General features: G+C 37.5%; 1 protein-coding gene across 1 annotated transcript; it reads left to right on the top strand.

Annotated features, from left to right (window-relative positions):
- Window positions 1-3,120: 3,120 nt before the first annotated feature.
- Window positions 3,121-6,454, top strand: LOC126872655 (uncharacterized). The gene is made up of 2 exons (XM_050632776.1): window positions 3,121-3,438; window positions 4,708-6,454. The coding sequence occupies exons 1-2, from the start codon at window positions 3,128-3,130 to the stop codon at window positions 5,429-5,431; spliced, it is 1,035 nt and encodes a 344-aa protein (XP_050488733.1). The 5' UTR covers window positions 3,121-3,127; the 3' UTR covers window positions 5,432-6,454.
- The last annotated feature ends 7,078 nt before the right edge of the window (window positions 6,455-13,532 follow it).

Raw genomic sequence — 13,532 nt, 5'->3', positions numbered from 1 at the left:
ATTTGTATTTTTATAATTGAAGTCGTTGAACTCGTACGGCGAATAGTGTTGTTCGATTGGTTTAATATAAGCGCGGAAGAAAGTTTTCTTTTCTTTATAAATTCCTCGAGCGCCCTTCGAGTCATCCCAAAAGTAAGATTCTATGGAATAGAATTACTTTTCACGCTAAATTGTTTTTTGTTTTAATTTGCCCAAGTAAAAATGAAGTAATAAACATTGCGAAATCTTGCAATCAGACTTTCAGTATTTATTTTCGAGATTTTACCCAAGCTCGGGATAGTCGTGTTAGAATAACGTCGTGGGGGATGATTAGAAAGCGATCGTTACAGCTTCTAAACGGAGATTACTTATCCGTAAGATTTCACCGTTACCGCATTATCTACGAATGATAAGCACGCGTAAATCTTGTTATACACTTTTTCAAACTTTAGTTATATCTAACAGATGTTAACTAATTGTCAAGAATTACTTTCCATCATCTTTCACTCTCAACGAATTTGTTTTTGAATTTCATAGTACGTATAATAGGACGCAGTATGAATTAGATTACAAGTTGATACACGTTTTTCCTTGTGAAACATATGATCATGATTTCATCGATTTTTCAAGATGGTTGGAAATGTTTGATTGAAAACGACCATCTACGAGGCTGAACTTTCCACGTGATCGCTTTCACTCGTTTATCTATTTTCCTGTTAAATATAACTGAAAAATCTTGTGCAAATTTTGAAAATCTGAGTGATAAATAATTGGAAAGGATAGACGTCTGTTTTCTTTTAAAAGCCTGAAAGTAACAAAGCTGAAAGGTATATAACGCGATATAAAAAGGCAAATAAATTAAGTGAAAAGTTTTCTAATGGAGACGCGAAGGAAGGAACGCACGAGCGACTGATGATATTTCATCCATCACGAGTCAGTGTTGGACGCTCTGCGAACGTAGCAGATTTCTTTTTTTTATTCTCCTCCTCGCTTTGACTAGCATAGGGATGAACTGCTCTAATATATCGTCTAAAGTGCGAGGACGAGTATCCTCCGTTTGAAACACGATAAGGATATCGAACGCACAGGACGAGTACAGTTTCACAATGGAATTTGAGTAATTCGAGAAACTTTATTCTTAAACAAATTTTAATCAAACTAGCAATAACGGAGAAAAGAAAGTTCAAGGTATACGCGATTCGAAAAGCATCATAATTTTATAAGATAAAATATCAATTCTATAGCGTCAAATGTACTAATCTAATAAGAGTGGCAATGCTAAACTTTCTTTTGTCTATCACTGTAAGTTCAAGGCTATCCAGCTAACCTGATCCAAGTTTCCCACGATCCTACACCTACGTTTCCCTCGCCACGACCCTGAATCAACAGACGTATTCTCACATTCGCTCCGCAAGTGCGTGTTATTCTCGAAAATGTGGAACGACAGTCTCGTTCTTGTTGGTCGCGTTTTGGAAAGCACGTCGGTATCGATGGGGCGCGGTCGCATGACTTAACACTCGTGGAGTCGCGTTTTACTCGCGTCTTAGGCCGGGTGAACGCCTAGGAGAGAAGAAAGTGTCGATTTCCCCCGAAAGAAAAATACCCCTTCGTCGGCGTGCTCGACTGTCCGTTTCGTATCGGCACGCCAAGTCTCGGCTACCCAATCCGTTTTCATCCTCGCGGAGATTCCACAGCTGGACGCGCGATCTCTTTCCAGGGCTGGAGCCAGTCGGTGGGAGGCGGTCGTGAGTCCACCGGCGATTATGCTCTTTTTATCTTGTATAAAAGAGAACAGTCCTGGACGGACCTCCCGCAATTTGTCCGCACCGGTTGGAGCATACGGAGCACATCGTTTGTATTTCGATTAGTTGCAAGATAACTACGCGGACACTTTAAACGTCGTTGTACCCTCGCGTTCGGATTTATTATCGATACGACCACGAGTTTGAGGTTTTTGTTTGATTCGGCAGGTTTTCTCGGGAAACTTGCAACATGAAGTATTCGGTAAGTGGATCTTGATTATTGGTGATTTAATTAACAGAATCAATTAGATCGTAGAGTTATGGTGAGGGAATAAGGTTTGAGGAGAGGTTGAAGTAATATTTAGAATGGTAAGGGGTGGTTTGCGAAGGTTGGTTTTGTTTTGTTAGATTGTGTTAGATAGTTACAATTTGAGTCTTTCTAGTCTGAAGTTTCAATAGGAATGAGGTCTCTGCATTTCACCAGTATATTTGCACTGCTTTTGTGGTGTTTGTTTTTATACATATTTCAGTATTATAGATCTTTTTAATTCCTCGGTAAAAAATGGGCTAAATATTTTTTTTGTTCTTAAGAATTTTGTTCTCAGAATTACCTGAATTAAGAATTATCTGATTACCGTACTTTCAATTGCGAATCGCTATATTCATCGGGCTTAAATATTTGAATTTTGAGATTTTGAACTTCTCCAGTTTTCATGATTTATGTGGAATGAAGTAATTTTAGATTGTGGCTAAGTAGTATAAATAGAATGTTCAGTACTATAGAAGAGATTGATTTTAGATTGGCTCCGATGTAGGTTAAAACATCAATCAAGATCAACACACGCCTCCGTACTTTTACATGGAAACTTTTAGTTCTTATTGCACGCTCCGCTATCTTTGCGTCGTAGATCGCATGATCGAGCACATTAGTTGTTGTCCATCCACAGAACAGCGATTAATTTTTCTTAAACGCGTCTTGCTAAAAATTTCTGTTCGAACAATCCTATTTCTACTCTTAAATTCTACCCTGTAATTGAATATAATTTTTGTAAAACCTTAGTATCATTGTATGTATACGCAACAAATCTTTATTTTTAATAAAATCACAGTTTGACTGGTGCCAGTCATTGTACGTAATTCAACTCGTTCAATCCATTAATCTTCGATCTATGTTTACTACAGGCTTTCTGCATTCTCGTGCTGACGATCAGCGAGCCTCTACTCGTCCACTCCGTGTAAGTATTCTCGTGACTAAAGTATAACTCTCGTTACCAGACCGTGTCGAGCTCGAACTCTTTATAGCACGACACAACTTACAAACCTTCCCACAGACCATAATTATTAGAGCACGGATTTTTACATATTTTATTAAATATCTTTCGTTTCACAGCAACAGGGTGTTGCTGATGATTCCACAGCAAACCAGGCGCATGGGACCACCACCGTGGCAATCTCCTTTACCGCGTTCCAGAAAATCGTACGCCAGCGAAGTTCATTATCACAAGTATCATGGTCCTCCCGTACACTATCACTCGAAGAAATCTGTGTACGGAAGTTCATCGTTTCCTCATGGAGGAGATGACTTCGATCAAGGCTACGAACATGTGAACCATGTGAACATTCCTTATGGCAAGGGCATCAGTCATGCAGTTTCGTACGGAAAGGGTTACATACCTTACGATCAGATTAAGGGTAGCGTCTCGTTTAATCGTGAAAGGTGAGAATGCTGTATTTAAGGATAGGACAGGATTTCATTTCGCACCCTTCTTTCATATGCTTATTTACCTATTCGTGTATTCATTCATTTATTTATTCATTTCTTCGTTTCAATGATGGGGATTCGTTTATCGAGAAATATAAGTACGTGATATGGGAAAGAAGAAGATAAAGTTAATAATAATAGTAAAACTGAAACACGTTGGAAGTAATAGAATTATAAAAATCGTAAGAACGTGTTTACCGAGTATTTGCAGGAAAGTATTCGTGGTCCATGTTGCGAATCCATATTTGCTTGTTCGTATCATTTAACGTCATGGTTCGAGCGCAGAGAAAAAGGCGTTGCCAGAAAAGAAGCGCCCTAGTTTCTAGAATTCTTTCACAAAAGGCAGGACGAATAAAGAGAAATATATGTCAAATATACATAGCCAATTTGTATTTCTGATAAATTTGCATTCTCCAGTAATAAATTAACTGAAGAGTAGTGTTGCAACTAATTGGATTGCATTAAAATTATGAATTAATCTTGACATACTGACATTTAGATATGAAAACACAGGATAAATAAGTTTCAAGTTTGAATTCTCAGTAAAATAGATGGTACCGCTCGATCGTGCCTGACTACTGGCGGTACATTCTACTGCGGCCAGTAGAACAGCATTCACAATATCAGGCCAACCGTTTCATTTACTCTATTACAATTTGCAGAATTAAGAGCAATATGTATTCACGAATGAAATTCCAATATAAAAATTGCATTTTAGAAGATTCTATAATATTCATAAGAGACAGTATTTTATTTTCTGTATCTATAAAATATTCAGATTACGAAAGCTGTGGCCAGTTCTTCTGGGAACAACTTTGCTATTTTTGAAAACAGTGTTAGCGCGTTTGTCATCTTGTTTCGTGTAAATCCGAATTAAATATTTCACAACGATTTATCAAGGCTATTTGTGGCTGCTTTGATAAGCACCTGTCACCGTTGTTTTCTAAGTTTCTAAACGAAAATTCAATAGAATTTCGATAAAGATAAAAATAGATGACTTTCTTGTGTTTTTTTCTAAACAATCATTGCCTCTACAATTACACGACTGGAATTGATCGAACATCGTTAAACAATTACGCATTCTCTCACGCACTTTCACTGGTCACACGCACTCTAACTACTTACCACAAATCATTCGAAAGCAGAACAGCGTTTAACTGCCTTCGACGTTCCTAACATCGTCGCTATTTCACTGGCATTCTTTGACCATTACACTCACCGCAGGAATCCAAGCTCCCAAGAGCACAAGTACACGTCGGAATCGGAATATTCGTCGCCACCGTTCTCCTCACCCGACGCCCAGTATTCACCTTCGTCGTACGAGTCTCCGCAGCAAGAGACCTTCTTTCCGGATGCAGAGACAGCCTTGAACTACAACGGGAGGCAAAGTGATCGCAAGAGACTCTACTCTTCGAGATCCATCGAGAAGGACCTCGTTACGAATAATCCGATCGACCTCGGCGCCGCCACGAACAAGGATCAGATACTCCTGCTCCAGCAGAAGGCTACCGATCTCTACAAGAACATCGTTTCTCAGCCGCAAGGTGGCGTCCTGTTACCATCTGGCATTCCATCGGCCACTATCGGTGGCAGCAAAGAGGGAATCGTGTTGAGAGACACAATAGCTTTAGGCGAATATCAACAAAAGCTCCAAGAGATGACCAAATCCTGGCCACAGTTTTTATCTAACGCCGCTACAACTTTGGGAAACAGTTATCAAAACCAACAGGTTAGCGGGAGTTACTCGACGGCTGGCTCTACAACTCCTGGTTTCAGTGGTTGGTCAGCGAATTTTGCTCAGCCGAAGCAAGGTTACGACGTTAAGGAGGACACTATGGAACCGCCGGTTGATTTTAGGAATATGCCTATTCAGAGTTCGCCTTATCATACGTTCCCTGTTCCGATGAACGTGGTGCTTCCGGCGCCCACGCAGGCGGTTCATGGTTAGATAGATTAGAGTTGTTTGGTTAATTTAGATACTTTTACGGGTATCGTTGGTGGAAGAGATACAGCGAGATGACGAGATCGGGTTCGTATTAAAGTTTGTATGTTTTGATAAAAATTAATAATTTGATTCCAATCCAAGATGTATGGGAAGGGATAAGGAATTTGATACCACGTTTAGGATCGTACGATGTTGGTTCAATTATTTCTTTCTTTGTATTATATATTCAAAGAATTTTGAATAATTTAGAACTTGGAAGGCAGATTCCAGGGATACATAATTTGTTACTGTCTAAATCACAATGGAGGAAGAATGCGAGAACAATGTGCGTAGAGGATGAACTTGAGCATCTCGCTTCATCGTTTCCACTAAGTATAATACAATGACATGCATGGAGGACGAATGCACGGACCCATGTGCAATTAGGTTACGAGTGCGGAGGATACGGAGAAATTTTGAAATTCTGCGAAATGATTCTCTTGATTTCAGTTTTGCAGGAATTTTATAAGATCGTCGTGGTATTTGAACTGCATCGGATACCGAGGAGATTAGGTTCACTGACCAGAGAACGTCTCGAGAGTTGTAATTGTCAATGTGTATCTTTATACTTCGATGTGTGGATGTTTAAAGAAATTTAATAATTTACTTGTTATAAATGTGAATGTCTAAATTTATTAATGATTTCGAATATAATAGCACAGGTAAATGAAATGCAAGAAAGTTCGCAATTTGTATCGTAGCGTAATTCTCGTATGGCTTCTAATATGTTCCTCGGACATCGGTGAAAGTAAATCTTTCTTTTATTCGCTTCATCTGGAAAGTTGCTCGAAAATTACAAGTTACATTCTGTATCTTTTGCAGCAGACATATACTTGAATGACGTATCGTTTGAATTGTACATATCGGAGGGCGAGGAATGACAAAGATCCTTATTTTTATGTTCTTAACGTTAGAATTAATATTATTGCGTAGCTTAGAATTATTATAATTTTATCAGCATCTCTTTTAGCGTTTAGATGCTCAACATTTGACACCATTAAATCGATTCACGAACAACAATAACTTGTGAACAACAATTCTTCAACTATGGCATACATACACACCTTGTACATGTACGAATAAAATCGGATATTCTTTCTTTTCCCAAAAACGGAAGGAGATCACTGAAAAAGTGATCGTAAAATTCCAGTAAAAGTGAAATACATAGTCTACTTTCCTTTACTGCTGTAATTGAGATTCCCAGAAGCAAAACTGACCGACTCCACTTTTTGTGAACTTGTCGATTTCATTGCTACATATGATCATACAAGTCTCCACACAGGCAAACGTCATTCGATAAAGTTTCAAACTGTGTGAATCGTCAAATATCTCTCTTACGTAATTCTATTACGACCTTGAAATTTTCACGTCTCAATCTCACTCTCAACTTCGTTTCAGCAGATTTTTAATATTTTAAAAAAGATCTCTGACGTAAAATTTCGCGCTTCCATACGTTCTTCAAACTTAATGTTAATTATAAATTTTTTAACTATAAGAAAGAACATAGAACAACGTAAAAATGCCGAATTGAAGATGAGAAGAACGTAGCAGGGTTACTTTATCAAGTTCAAATACTGTTTTAAAATTCTATGAAAACTATTGAAACAACTATAGGCAACCGTGAAACAGGCTCGATGTAGCGTCACGGTTCAGTGATCAAGACGGATGAAACGATCGGCTGGCAGCCTCGAACACGAATAAAACAACGATCGAATGCCACGGTCGCGAGGACCACATCTTCCTCGTTTACTTTCACTTCGAGGTCCGATGACCGGCTGAACGTTCGAAAGTCGAGAAAGTCGCTCTATCGCGCGAGGATGCGAGATCCTCTTGATCTTTTCAACTCACCGCCTCCACCTTGCCTGTCGCCCGATCCTCTCGATTTCTGGGAAGACACTTTATTATTCCGGACGAGTTTGCGTGTAAGCTGAAAGGTCAACGAGCTGGCCTTCCACTTTATTCATGATTCTTTCACGATTTCAGTTTTCCACGGATATTGCATTGCACGGTAGTATTGCAAATGGGATCAAGGTTTTCACAAATTCTCGAAAATTTTCTTTATTTCGGTGTCCTTCCTCGTGAGAAAGAATTATATTTTTCGTTTGAATTTAGACTTTGAAGAAAGATAAAGAACTGCGAAGCGATCTTTTCATCGATTGATCGTGTTGTTCTTGGTATCTTAAATTGAATTACAATCTTTTGAAATGTTTCAAAATGTAATTTCTTTGTCCCGCTTGCTCTGTCACAAAGAAAAATTGAGGACGATCTTTTGAGTCCTAAGTTAAATTTGATGTGAAAGTCGAGAAAAAAAATTTTGATTAGAAATATTAAAGAACCATAGCCTTAGAAGCTTTCGATCAAGTATCAAAGTCCATGAACCATGAGCAGAATTTGACAGGGGCATGAATCAATAAAATGCAAAATTTTTCAGAAATATTTCAAAGATTTTTGATCGATCTTAATCATGTCCTAAATTTATTAATAAATTTCACGAATTTATTTTCATTTCTCAAAAGATCGGAAGCCGATGGATACTTTATTTAATTCGCGAAAATCATTCAGATTATTCACCTTAAACTATTCGTTAAATTATTAAGATTTTCTTAAAATTTCTTAAAATTTTCTTAGAACGTTGTAATAGCATATCCACCAAGAAAGTATCAGGAAAGTCATATTAGTTCTAAGCTTTGTTACTTTAGAATAGAGCACGTCAACATAAATTCTACTGCGACATAGCTACTTAAGAGCTTGACAAGAACAAATAAATAGTTGTTCATCAAGTACAGTTGTCTGAAAGAAAACAGGAAGACAAGAGAGTACAGGTTGAACGAAGTGACAAGGGCCATTTTCTTCTCTAAACGCTATTGGAAAAGCGGAAACAAACTGCGTGTAATTATTTCACTGTAGTAAACGTTGTTCTACGTTCATTTTTCGCGTCATCATCACGGCCACTTTGCATTTCGTGGGAAAGCGAAATTTTTCTTTCCGGTAAATTTACCGGAACACGTGCAGTTTCTATTTGAAATGGAAATGATCAAGGAATATCAGCAAGCTGACTCATTCAGGCGCTGCAACGAATGTGCATTCATTCGCCTAACTGATCGATGATTAAAGCAACGAATTGAATTAACGTCGTTGAAAGTTTTTGACGGTGTTCGTCTAGTAAAATGCCAGCAATTATGTAAAGTGAAAGAAGAAAGTTTTCTAAAGGGATGTTCAGATGTTTCCTTGAAATTCGATAAACTTTTATTAGCAATAAAGTTGAACATTTTAATTACCGAGTACTTGTCCTCTTCTGCTAATGTTTCGTAATATACACAGATGACTCAAGAGTAACTTAAGTGAAATATATCTTTATTTTTATTTTCTCGTTTATTTTCGCATACAGAGCAATCTTCTGCCTGCGTTGTGGAAAATACATATAGCAGAGTACAGAAACACAGTCGAATTCTAGTCCAATAAACCCATCGACCCCAAAATTTCTCCATTCTTAACTTTCTTCGTCGATCCGCAACCACGTAGTTTTACCCGGAAGAATCGCCGGCGGCTGAAGTACGGACCTCGTACCAGACAAATTTAAATGAAAATCACGCGAAATTTGATACGTATGTAATTTTATATTTAAAAAAAAAAGATCGTTCAAATTTCCCCAGGAAATATTGTAAATCTATGAAACTCGAACGAAAAAAGTTATTTTTACTATTCTGGTAGTTTTGTTATTAATCGATGCTTCCGTGAAAATCTGTTCGATCATTCTTCTTGCAGTAACACCGACAAAGAAAAATCCTAGAGCGATCTGGAAAGTGGCAACGTACAAACGACACAGGGTAGAATTTCCAATTCTTCCGTCAGGGGAATCTCTCTGAAGACCGGAACACGAAAATGGAAGAAGTGAAAGGGTATACTGAAGTTACCTCGAGTGCAGAGTCTCGTGCGAATATTCGATCTCTCCTCTTGTCCCTGCGTCGCGTCCTCGTCCATCTTCGCTCCCTGGTGTTCCCTTTTCCGCTGGCTCTTTTCGTGTATATCTCGCCACTTTCTATTTCGTTCCCTGGCAACAGCCGGTCATTAAAACGACCAGCGCGTATAAATCAGCTCGTTAATTATCCAGGAACGGAGCCATCACGCGCGTAATCATCGTGCAACGATAGCAAGGTTGCGCGATGATCTTCAGCGATCTTCTGGATCGTACTGAACTTTAATTGTGAGAAGACTTCCTGGTTTGTGATTTCTGGGGATTCGTATGAGTACTTGATTATAAGGCACTTAATGAAGATTAATGGACAATTAAGGAGGAATTATAGAATAGAGATAGAGAAACGTATATGTATAATATAAGATAAGCAGAGTAGATAACTGTAAAAATAGAAAAGAAATAGTAAAAGCAATGGGTAGTGTAATATAGCTACATAATAGAAGAGTTTAAGTTACTTCATTTGTAATATACAGGGTGGTTGGTACAAGCGGAAAGGGGGTGATTCTACGCGAAAAAAGAAGTCGAAAATATAGAATAAAAATTTCTCGTTTGAGGCTTTGTTTTCGAGAAAATCGACTTTGAATTTTCGCTCGGTACGCGTGCTGTACGTTATAACGGGTCTCACTGTAGATCGTTGTCTCGATGGAAAAATTAAAAAAAAAAATTAAAAAAAAATTTTTTATTCTATATTTTCTACTTCTTTTTTCGCGTAGAATCACCCCCTTTCCGCTTGTACCACCAGTTACCAACCACCCTGTATAAGTATGTACATATAGGAGAGCTTAAAAGAGTACGCATATATGTTTGAACAAACGTTCTGTTCAGTATGTTCCCTTGATATGATGCTACCTGGTGCTTCTGATGCTACGAACTCGCGAGTCTTTAAAGATTCCTATACCACTTTTACTCTGTCATTGTAGAGAAGTTGATGGGAATTAGCTGGACGAAGAAACATTTCTGAAAGCGAAAGCTGTTTTACAATCTATTGTTTCCGTGTTTGGCTTTGATCGCAAGACGGTTTGCCTATCTCTCTCTTTGCACTGTGGTAATTGATTGTAATTGTAAACGATCTTATAGAGAATAATAAGAGTAATTTAGTATACCTGACGTTAAAGAAAACGAATGACTTAATAAAGAAATTCCAATGATCGTCGTTACGTTTACCCGAGGCGTGCACAGTAATTTCCTGTAAAAAATGTTTGTCAATTACGTAATGTTAATTACCATCATTATCAAGCTCAGAGTTAAGATCGTACAAGGTCGTACAAGGTCAAAATCGCTTTTATGTAAAAGGATGCGAATAAAAGGGGACACTCACCTTCTATGTCGTCTACCCATATAAAGACCAACTTGTAATTTGCAACAGTAAAACTTGAATCGAAGCGAAATTCCGCGGTGAAATCCTAGCTCGAGCAGTCCTTGAACTATCGAATAGGTGCGGTATCGATTAAAGATCACTTTCTTTCGCACAAGAGTAAACAGTGTTAGGTCGGTTTACGATTAAAAGCGGGATGCCATTCGAAATTTATTCGAACGCTACCGTTCTCTCCGCTCACTTTGCCGCTGCTCTACGAGTCGATCAACCCCATCGAGAATGTCAATGTCGAGATTCCTATTCGGTTTCACCGATCATCGACCGTTTGTCAATGGTCGCATGTGTTTTTAGTTACGACGTGATTGCCTTTGAGTTGAAACGGTTTAACCAATTTGATTCGCCTTTATCTTTAATCGCCGGACGACACTCTAAGCGTGTCTCTATTGCTGCGATTCTACCGAACAGGGTTGCTTCTACATTTATCGAAGTCTGTGATCCCTTCCTTTTTTCCCTTTTCTTTTATTCTTTTTTCTTTTTTTTTTTTTTTGATCGACAGTCGATGAAGGTACAAGATCATTCTACTTTCACAGCGATACTTTTCTTAAAACTATTCTCTTTTTTTAAAGTTTATTTTATTTCGCCTGAGAAATGATTCCGTCGATTAGTTGGATGAATGACGCAACTAAAAGAAAAGTACTTTCTTCGCGATTTAATTTCATTTTGTTTTAAGTGTTCAATTCTTCGGAGATAAAAAATTCAAGCTAGAAAATCACGAGTCGTTCAATCATTTAGCACTGACAACATCTCTATTTGCGATATTGATTTTGTTACGCGATGCAACTTTATAAATAACTTTCTTTTAATGCTGACGAGCCGCTTGCCGTTGCTTTCGCGCGTTTAATTTCTCTTGTAACTCGCGCAAGCGTTTTGTGTTAATTAGTCGCTTAAAATTCGTCGCTAATCTAACAGAACCTAAAATTCATTTTTACAAATACCTCAAGAATGCAGATTCTTTAGATGTACCGTTATTGCAGCAAAGCGATTTCCGATCACGTGTTCATGTTACATAAAGTAATCGGTCAGTTCGATTAGAGAGGTTTTGTAGGTTGCAGCATCAAGTAAGAGCACTTCTAGAGAGCACGAAAGTGATAGTCGGTGATGGAGTGATTTTTAACGAAACCAAACTGGTTTCTGGAGTATTTAAACTATTTACCTGCCGGATGTCTTTGTGAACTTTTAAATAGAGCTATTACTCGAAGTGATTGTTTTATACTTAACATTATGCAACGTTCCTTTCCTTATTTTTTTTTTTTTATTAACAAATCAGCATGATTTTTCGAACTCCGTATTATGCATTTTATAACACGAAATCGCTTTTTGAACCGTAATAAAAACGTTAAAAGAAGTGCACCATTCTTGGATATATATCATATTAACATTGACCTTACTACTTTCTCCTTGTAAAATTAAAATAATTCATCGAACAATCAAATCGAATATTCATTTGCAAATCTCACAAGGAAACGAAATATTCTTATAATTCGTTATTTTTGCTGCAACGCGAAGCCAGTGGCTTTCTTCTGTTTTGCAAAATTTTTACATTTATTTCTCGCATTAAAGAGCGAATAAATTTACCACTGACCAATTTAGCGTCCATGATTAATAGATAGGTCGAGAATAAACGCGATATTAATGTCAAAATTCCGATATTAATGTTTAAATTTCAATTTTTAATCGTCGATTTCGAGGAGAATGACCTGTAACCTTTTCAGAACCAAATTCAGCAAGACGAGAAGAAAATAATTACTCTCATTTTTTCTCAGATTTACATATATGAGCAGACATTGAATTTTAAGACTCTGAAAAATTTCAAATCGCTTCGAAATTAAGATCACTAAATTTCGTATTCCAATATAGCGATTCAAGATTGAAAGAAAGGTGAGTAATCATAGTAATAAACCTCACATGATTCGTACAATACAAATAGTTCAGTGTATAATGCGTATCCTTGAATGTGTCGCGTTCTCTCCGCTCTATTTTGTAATGGAACTCAGGGAAAGCCTGACTAGATATCGAAAAAGTTCTGGCCGCCGATTTATGCAACGACCTTCGAGGAAAGTAAATTGATGCGCGAAGACGACGTCGAGCATCGTCGCCTCGATAACGTTCGCATCGTGGCGAACGTAAAGTGAAATGGAAAACGCTACTTTTTGCCAGACCGTGTGTGCACCGAGCGTAGATGATATCTCTCGTGAAACATCGGAATACCTGTTTCGATATTGCACGTGAAAGAGGATGTGAGAGAGATCCAGGAGACAAGCGGATGGAAAAGCTGCGACCAGTTGCAATTCTCCTCTGAACCTTAGAAACATTAATGAACACTTATACGTTTCTACTTTTTTGTTCGTAATTTCTCAGCTTATAATATATAATAAAGATAAAAATAAGTTTATTTATTAGAGTTACGGACAAAAAAGCAAGGTGAAACTTGATACTTGTCTGATAAGTTATGATATCATCGAACTTTCTTTTGCCCAACACCGTATAGTTTCCACTTCTTAAGGGGTGTTTTAAGGAATTTGTTGGATGAATAGATATTTTGAAATTTTATTTTATATTAAAGAGGAATTTGTTGTAATATTGGCGTATCGAGTGTTGGCAAGACTTACTCTTTTTAAACACACGAATAACTTTTTTCACAAGAAAAAATATCAAAGAAAATATTACGAAAGTAACGTTGGAATTAAATAAATAAATTGTGAATTTGCGAATCA

Source organism: Bombus huntii, chromosome 1 (assembly GCF_024542735.1).
Source record: "Bombus huntii isolate Logan2020A chromosome 1, iyBomHunt1.1, whole genome shotgun sequence".
NCBI lineage: Eukaryota > Metazoa > Arthropoda > Insecta > Hymenoptera > Apidae > Bombus > Bombus huntii.
This window is presented reverse-complemented; position numbering and strand designations above follow the sequence as displayed.

Bases quoted from the DNA above. Each gene is read 5' to 3' on its own strand.
- LOC126872655 (XM_050632776.1), top strand. From the start codon at position 3,128: ATGATTCCACAGCAAACCAGGCGCATGGGACCACCACCGTGGCAATCT. The intron at 3,439-4,707 runs GTGAGAATGCTG...CACTCACCGCAG, and splicing joins GTCTCGTTTAATCGTGAAAG to GAATCCAAGCTCCCAAGAGC.